This window comes from Aplysia californica, unplaced genomic scaffold, assembly GCF_000002075.1.
Source record: "Aplysia californica isolate F4 #8 unplaced genomic scaffold, AplCal3.0 scaffold00533, whole genome shotgun sequence".
Lineage (NCBI taxonomy): Eukaryota > Metazoa > Mollusca > Gastropoda > Aplysiida > Aplysiidae > Aplysia > Aplysia californica.
In genome coordinates, this window is record NW_004797803.1 from 34,504 (window position 1) to 44,050 (window position 9,547).

The 9,547-nt window shown below is 39.2% G+C and overlaps 1 protein-coding gene across 1 annotated transcript in view; it reads left to right on the plus strand.

Annotated features, from left to right (window-relative positions):
* LOC101845490 (O-acyltransferase like protein) overlaps window positions 1-6,791 on the plus strand; it is a gene marked incomplete in the record, with an annotated part of 38,690 nt that extends 31,899 nt beyond the window's left edge. Inside the window, 1 exon segment of the mRNA XM_013087016.2 lies at window positions 4,999-6,791. Coding sequence (XP_012942470.2) covers window positions 4,999-5,034 — 36 coding nt within the window.
* Between the last annotated feature and the right edge of the window lie 2,756 nt (window positions 6,792-9,547).

The following is a 9,547-nucleotide window of genomic DNA, read 5'->3' on the forward strand; positions in this document are numbered from 1 at the left end:
GGTTCTCTGGTCAGGGGGGTATGTTTGGTGGTTTGCTTCATATATATGACACTCAAAAATGACTCACTGATAATAAATTGATTATTAAACCATATATTTATTATTGTAAAGGTCTTTTTAAAAAGTGACTATAAGCGTATAGAGGGGAACATACCATGAATGTTGTTTTCCTTCAGTAGCAGTAGAAAGAGTCACGAGCCCAGAGAAGTGGGCAAATGGTTTGTAAGGGGGGGGGCAGAAAGTGGCGACGAAAGCAGACGACGGAACAATTGTTAGAGAGCAGGAAATGGTTTAAAAGGAGAACGTTTTAGAGAAGACAATTTTCTGTAGTGTTTCTTAATATACAACCTGCAGCGTACGAAAGATTAATGTTCCGTAGTCTCATAGTCTCATTATAAAACTGCCATTTTAGTGCCAAGTACGATAATCGGACCAAAAATTTGGCACAAATCGAACTGATAATAAAAAATATCAAAACAAACAAATGAACCAGCAAGCAAACACCGAGCTTGATGCGTTCGGAGTTCTAAATAAAATCATTTCGAATTGTTTTCGATGGACCTACATCTGACTTTCCTCTGTCTTTTCCTCTACTTTCTGTTTCTTATACCCAGAGCCCATAGGCACGGTTCTTTTCGGTTCAGTTCGATTTGGTTGGCGGTGATAGCCAGATTAAGGGTGAAAAGCGACCGTCGTGGCACAAACCGATCGCCCAACTCGCAGCCTCAAAATAAAAAAACAAAACCGTTTGTTTTCAGGCCGCAAATCGGGCGATCAGTTTGTCGATCTCCCAGTGGGCACTGGGTATTAGTGACGATAGTATTGCAAGACATACGCTGCTGGCCGCACTCAGGGAACCAGGCTGTGTTGAGGGTACCCAGACAACGGCCGCGGCCAGGGAACATGGCCGTAATATGGTACTATTAGACGTGAGACGAAAATTGCCATCTCCTGCTTTGCAATTGCAGAGTTTCTCCCCCTTTTGCATTCCGCAGACTTAGCATGACATCTCGCTGATTCGTTTCAGTTTCAGCCAAAACGCAGTCTACTAAATGTAACTATTTCATTTGTATTTGGCACGAGTTATGCGCCCCTTGCAACACAATAAAGACATATAAGTGTGAAAGATTAGAGGAGTTACAAGAGAGTAAAGAAGGAGGAAAGGATAAGAACGGTAGATGTTTGACAAGACAAAAAGAGCAAACCACACAAGACCAAGAGAGGTCGCCAACCACCCACAGTTAATGTTACCACTGTCTCATATGTAAAGGAACTTCACTCGCGACAGTGGTTGTAACCTCTGCTCTATTCTGTTACCTCCCTTCGACAACTGCAGGAAGGGTCCCATGCGACAAAAACAATTGGGGGGGAACCACACGTCTAATCCTAACTTATTAGAAGATATTAATATAATAGACCGCTTAACACAAAAAGTGAAAATGTAAATCTATTTTAATATGTGAAGAATACAAAGTACAAGAATATAATATACTAGCTGGGCCCCCTTTCGATGAAAGGAATGATCAGTGCAGATCTAGATTCTAATGTAAGACCAGTTAACATTGTTCCCAGTAGCAAGAAAAAGAATTTGACAAAGAAGTCCAGAAAAAGCGATGACGAGCATCAAACGAAACGATCACAGTCGAATTTAGCACCAAGTAAAAAAAGAAAACATGAGGCTAGATCCATAGCCTATGGGTTGCAACTTAAAATAGTGCTCAGTATTGCGCGACAATGCGCGATAGTATCGATTATCGAACGGAAGTACCCCTTGAAATGAACAAACCTGGCGGATTTTCTTAAAATTCCAGAGACAGAAGCGTCGGCCTACAAAAGCGATCGGGGAAATAAAGAACTTTAGCTTTTTGCAGAAAAACTGTCTCAAAACTGAAAAAACGAAGGGCGTCATGATCTGGAGAATATTTTAAAGAATCTTTTGGCGAAAACCGCATGTCGGTCGATGCTGCCTTTAAAAAGCCTTTTGAATAACAAAATTCGGCCACCACAAATAGATAATTGATGAATCTCGAGTGATCCTGTCAACTGAATATATCACACTGGAACTAACTTAGAAATTTAACTTTAACAATAAACCAAACCAGCAGCATGCATAAATATAATCCTCAAACCTGAAGGAACTCAAATGTGAATTAACTTTTACGCCTCTCTCTACAAATGAGATCATTAATGAGGTGGGCAGTTAGACCCTGCCTGTCACAGCTAACTGGGGTTGAGAGTTGAGAAAAGACAAAGCCGTCCCTACATGCAGACGGACAAAAATGCTCTGCAAAAAAATCATTCCCATACCAGATTGAAACTTAAAGCCCTTGATTGTGACGGCAAAGAGACTAACACACTACACCACGGACGTCGGTGAACTGAATCAGCACAAGTTCTGAGCTACAAATAGTCTTCAGTACTTTGATTATGTTCAGATTCGAGCAAGAATTTTGCTATTGGGCTCCTATTCTATCGTCTTTTTTCTCCTTAAAGTTAACTCGATTTGAAAATTAAAGACAAAACCGTCCCGCATGGAGACAGACGATAATAATCCATTAAAAAATCTTTACCATACCAGAATGGTATACCAGAGACTAACCCATTACAACACAGACATCTTAAACTGAATCAGCAGTGGTTTAGACTAGAGCCAGAATTCTGCTGTTGGGTTCCTTTACTAAAATCTATTTTATTCAAGAAGTAAAAATTGTTGTTTTTTTTAATACATGTTTTATCATACTTATAATCAACAACAATATAACAACAACAACAACAACAACCACAGCAACAACAACAGCAACAACAACGACCACAGCAACAACAACAACAACAACAACAACAACAGCTCAAGCCTGCAGCACTGTGATTATGTTCAGACTCGAACTGGGATTTTGCTGTTTGGTTCCTTTTGAACAATGTTTTTATTAAAGCAACAAAACAAAATACATCATGTATAATCAACAATTTGTTATGGAAAAAAGGGCAAAACTTTAACCTGAATTTTTTTTTCTTCTTTTCTGTCGCGTTGTATGTGTGTGTCATAATTATACTTTAATATAATCATAATCAACAACGTATCAAGGAATATTTTTAAAACTTTACTCTGAATTTTTTAGTTGTTGTTTTTTTCTGGGGTGTCGTTGGGGTTTTTTTTCGTGGGAGGGGGCTGGGATTGGGTTGTTTTGTCTTTTTTTTGGGGGGGGGGCGGCGGGGGGGGGGAGCTACTTTCAAGTGAAATACTATTAGAATAGTCATACTCAGTAATGTGTCATGAAACTAATGTAAAGACTCTAACCTGAATCGCTTCTTGTCTTTTATTTTCATTTTTGTTTTTGTTTTTAAATTCTAGAGACAAAAAAAAAATTTTAATCAGTCAATAATGTCCAAAATATTTTTACTTTCATCAAAACAAAAACAAAAACTTACTACATGAAGCCTTTACCCATAGAATTTATACATGCACTACTCGTACTACATAAAAATAAAACTGTACAACTTGTTTTGTAAATATCTTCCTCCATACTGAAGTTTTGCGTTTCAAATTTGAACATAACAATTTGGAAGCCAAAAGGAATTTGTCTGATATTCAGTTTAGATAAGCCCATTGAATAGTTTCGCTTTATTTTTCGCTCTATGGCACATTTTAAAAAACTACCCATTTTCAACTTTGTCGCCATTTTCATAACATTACGCACCAGTTCGCATTAGACCTACTACTAAAAGTTGCAACAATGGCGCCATATTGCAAGCTACAACAGTCTAGCAAGTCAACAGAAGTCTGCAGATATTATTATTCCCAAATTTCGTTGCTGAGATCGAGTTTACGTTTAATAAAGAGCAGAGAGCTTTTTGTATTGAGCATCACCTCTCCACAAACTCACTACCCTTGACATTTTGTTCGTTTTGCGTACGCCATGGAGAAAATGCTTAGGTGCCTTTATAACCTTTGTTGTGATGAGTAGAGAAGTTCCGTCAGTTTGGATCTAAAGCGAATCAGAACAAAAAATGTCATTTAAAATGATCACTTCAGGTCGAGCGCGCACCACGCACAGCCCTTTAAAAGTCACCACGGCGCAGATTTCAGTAGCTGAGTCCCTTGAGACGTTTGTGATAGACGATCTGCACCTAGGACTTCCCTACACCTCAACAGTCTGCCTTCTCGTGGCAGATCTTAACCTGTGACTCTACTCTTTTCATCTTCGCTAGGCTGAGATGACATAGATCAGAGCATGGCAATGTGTTCAATATATGTTAACTCCAAAAATACTGTCTATTGGGCACCCCACTCCATACCGTCTCTAGAAGCAACTTCATACTGTATATGTACAGCGTATGTGGCTTTAAACACCCATGGTTTAGCAGGTCCTTGTGTTTGGGCGCTATTTAACATTTTTAACGACGCGTAAAAATGTGTCGAGTCCAAAGGAGGACACGTAGAGCACTGCTTCTAGGAATTTCAGAATGAAATCATTAGTTTTGTTTAACTCGGTAAAAGAAATTAGATGTTGTTTAAATGTCACAGGGAAGGAAAATCAAATGGTAAAGAGAAAATAAAGAAAAAGATCAACCAATCTTATCCCAACTTCCTTTGCGAGATTGCTAAAAATTGATGGACTTTGCGTTTTCGGGAGCTTTTTTCTTTAAGCTTTTTCCGTGTTCAAAATAAGTTTCTGCTTCGTGTATTTTATGTCACACAATTTCTTTTTGAATGAATTATGTTTGTTCGAAATTACAGCATTCTAGGACACATTTTGTGCGAGTTATTCAGAAAAAAAAGTTGTACAGTTGTTGTTGTTTTTTGTTTTTGGGTCACCCTGTATTTCGACAGTCCGATACAAGCTTACCTAAGTACGGTGACAATTCGTTGCTCAAATCTCCTCAAATCTTCCTCACATAAAAAATCAACTTACAACACCTGCACGCACAGTGAAGAATCTAACCGATGTCTTTGGTAAATCTGCAAACATACATACAAACTCCATTTATTATTTTTCCCAGGAAATGAAGAAACTGAAGCCTCGCAAATCCCCATGACCAGATAAGATCCACCATGAAAGGCTTGTCAACCTCAATCCCGCTGGAAAGGGTACTTTTCTCTAGCTAATCAGCAAGACGTGGAATAAAAACAAATTCCCCAAAGCATGGAAAAACGCCACCATCATCCCTATTCTTAAAAGAAAAGAAAACCCGCTGAAGAAATGAAAAGCTATCGACTCATTTCACTCACCTCATGCATCAGAAAACTAGCAGAGAGGATGATAAACCACCGCCTATACTGGTGGTTGGAAATAACCGGTGCCTTGGACAGCAACCAAGCAGGATTTCGTGCGGGCCAGCGAGCAGATGACCAGCTCTTCAGGCTCAGTCAGAAAGTCCTTGATGGCTTCCAGGAAAAGAATCATACAGTTGCAGTTGCAGTATTCGTTGATCTCCAACAATCTTACGACAGGGTATGGAGAAAAGGCCTCCTGTGGAAGATGACACAGACAGGAATCCACGAGAAACTCTACAGATGAATAAAGACGTTCCTAATTGACAGGACAATCCAGACCCAGATGAACAATGGTGTGTCCTCCAAAGCTGTATTGGAGGAGGGCCTACCCCAGGGTTCCTCTCTGAGCTGCATAATCTTCCTTGTTTTCATCAATGACCTGCCTGAGATACTAAAATCGGAGAAGGCCCTATATGCAGATGACCTAGCCATATGGCATTCAAGTAAATAAACTGGCATCAGTGCACGACTTATAAATGAGGACCTAGATAGATTTGACAACTACTGCTGCAAGTGGAAACTAAAAGCAAATTGTACCAAGACAATTTACACCGTCTTTACGAAAAGTCACAAGGTGGCAAAGCAAAATCTCACCATCTCACTTGAAGGAACTAAACTCGAAAACGTTGGAAATCCAACTTACCTTGGGATAGAACTGGACAGACAGTTTCCATGCAAAAACCATATCTGGAACCTGAAGGCTAAGGCCAACAAGAGACATAACCTTCTCAGACAGCTGGTTAGCACTTCAAGGGGAACAGTTAAGGATGTACTCAGACAGTTATATTTTGCTATGTACGCTCTACCATGGAATATAACATAACCACACAGATAATCTGAAGCAAACCAACTCAGAGGTTTGTTGACAAATTTTAGAATGAAGCTGTACGATCCATTTCAGGAGATTTGAGATCCACTCCAACTGCAGCTTGCGAAATCCACACAAACCTGGAACCTTTGGATCTGCGGAGAGAGGCATCAGTTGTGGAGATGAGTGAGCGCTAAAAGAGACTGGACAAAAACCACACAAACAGAAAGATCGTTGAACAGAGATGACCAAAGAAACGAATCCATGGAAGATCAATGCTCGACACAGCTACCGAATCAGTAGAAAAACACCACCTTCCATTTAACTGAGAAATGTTGAAACCCGTAAGACCAGAACCCCACCAAACACCAATACCAAGAACGCCAACATCAAACCTTCCCTCATAAAGGAGACAGAGTCTTGACGCCGAGACACTTATTACAGCTTCCTTTGTAAAGCTAACAGTACTATCCAATACAACAAGATGAAGGGACTAGAGTGACTAGACATAAGGCAGTGGAAAAGGAACTCTGTTGGATTTTTTAAAGTTGAAGGTCAACATGAAAACACAAAATCATAGATAAAATTGAAAATCGAAATTCCTTATATCTGATACCTGAGTATACCCTTCCTTAACCTCCACTTTGCAAAACGCTTTGTAAAATTTTTTATTTACCTGTCTTATCACAATAAAACTGTGAAGAAAAGTTATCTTCTTTCAGTTTTCACTGTATTTCAATATTCTGTTTCCAGAAAAGAGAATGCATTATAAAATTTTATAACGTATTGTTCTCCTTCCTATATATCCCTATTACTTTTTCTTAACCTTAAATAAGGGCTTACACACAAAGCAGCCATGTTTAACAATTCCTAAATAATCTTGATCTGACAATGTTGATATTACACTACCCTAGAATTACAAACCTCTATTTGGTCAGTACTTAGTTTTGAGAAACTTGATGTCAAAATATTTTTCGACATGTCAAGCTTCCCCTGACGTAATTTCGTGTAACATCTTAATAACGACTCTCAAAAAAGGTACGATTTTGATATAGCAGATAGAAAATGTATTGGTTTCTGACCCTGTGGTCTTAGGAACTCAAAACGATCAAAAATGTCAAACAAAACTTTGTGATTCTAAGGTAGCGATTAGTGTGGAGACATTAGAGGTAAAAACAACAAATTTGTAGCAACATGACAAATTGAGTGACTTAGCATTTAGCTGTTTTGGGGTATCAGGCAAAACCTTTATCTTCTCACAATGGTTTGGACATCTCAAATGTATGGCACCTTACAAGCTTGCCAGTAAAGCGTACTACAAAAGAATATCTGGGTACAAGGCAAGAGGAAGACCAAGGAAGACCTGGATCGAGGGTGTGAAGAACACCCTTAAGACACACAACAACCCACTCAGCCAGGCCATCCAGCTTGCTAGAGACCGAAAGCTCTTTCTCCCCTCGACGCCATAGAGGTACAAGAGGACGGGTAAAAGAAAAGCAAAGGTGTGACATAATTGTGGAATAAAAGCAGTTAGACCAATACCGTGTTCACCTAAGATTTGGGTTTAAACACGATTCAAATTGTCATGTTGCTACACATATAGTGTTGAATATTATATGCAATGAATTATAGAATAACAAAAAGAAACTACGTGGAGAAATTTAGAAATTGGCCTGTGTTCACTTCACTTTGCTAAGATCTAACATTTGCCATGAGGACCTACCGTGTAGAAGCACTCGGAAACATAGCATCTGCTATATATATAAAACGAGAAGCAATAAACACCTCACAGAATTTGCGTAACGTACTTGTTTTCTCTCTCAAATGACTGCATTTAATATTATGATTCGCAATATGTCTTTCAAATGGTATGATCATGTATTAAAGTTGAAATAAATCAACTAATACAGTGTTATATTATAAGAAAGTATAGTCCAAATGTCCCGTCAGTTACCGTGGAAAATCCCGCTTGACATTCATCATCATCCAGTGCCAGATCTGCGACAGACATCGGCGATCATGATTTTCCATTCATTCCTTTGCTCGGATGCTCTCAGAAAAGCTACGTTTCCCTGATTTTTCCCTGTTACCCATTTGTTTAGGTTCCCTAAGTATGTTGTTCTGGGCCTACCCCTGCCTCGCTTGCCCTCAATTCTGCCAGTGAGAGCTAGATGTTCAAGACCCTTACGCTTGACATTACTATGAGCCAAAGGGGAAATGTGGCCTTGAGGTGAGGTGCTCACCTTTCATGCCAAATGTACCGGGTTCGAACTCGGTGCGTACTGACATGTCCGATTCAGATTTTTCTCTTCCGTTTCATCAGTTTCTTCTTTATTTTTCTCTTACTTAAAAACAAGCCAAAATAAGGATGAAATAAAACCAAACAACTCACTTTTGCTTACACACTCCCTCAGTCTCCCTAGATTCTCGGATACGGAAGAAAAATATGGGAGGGCCTGTCTGCATGTGGCACAGGTTACAGATCTATAGGTGATTGAAAATCGTAAAATAATAGGTCACAATGCATCTTTCTGGCAAAATGAAGAATGCTTTTTTTTATCTTTACAACAAAAAATACGTCCCTTTATTACTTGTAAATAGAAAGACACCTCCTACCCTTATTCCTTCTTTGAATAGTCCCAATTTTAACTGTCTTTTTTCTAGACTGTAAAACATCAAGAAAGATATGATAAGAAGAGAGGAACCCAGTACTCGAGCGAACTATTTCCTATTTGTTTGCCGCCCAGTGAGAGGTCATGTGGTATGCATACTTACTGTAACACAGTAAGAAGAATACTTGATTACCTCAAATGTACAACTGGGATCTTAGGAAGACTGGGTGCTCCATGCTTCTTCACCCCTCTTCATAAAGGTTTATTTCAGTGTGGGCAGGCTGATTGTCTCCTTCATCAGCTGGTTGTTGTAGCGTCTGGTGGGGTCGTGCAGGCTGCTCCTTCTGTCTTCACCAAACTGTTAGAAGAAAGAAGAAAATATGTGTCATATCGCACCTACATTCTATATTACTTATCTAAAGCACCTGAACTAGCACACTGAGTTTTCAAAGTGGAACCTTTGTTGTTATGAAGTGGAGACAAGCTTTAGCCCACTAAGTTTTAGTAACAGACGTTCGTTCTAAAGGTGAAGAGAATTTTTTTTCAACATATTTTTTTGTGCCAAAGTTCTTGCTTGTTCTTTTCCTAAGTTTTTTCGTTCTTGCGGAGCAAGTTTACGCGGACGGAGGAAACAGTAACTTGCACTGTGTTCACCTTAGTGTTGTGTTTGAACAGGACTCCAATTGTTATGCTGCTACATATTTTATAGTACTGCATGTTATGAGCAAGGAATTACAGAATAGCAAAAAAGCAACATGGAGAAATTTAAAAACCTGCCTGTATTCACTTTATTTTGTTGAGATCTGACAAGGGCCATATGGGCCTACCGTGTAGAAGCACTCCGAAACAAATTAT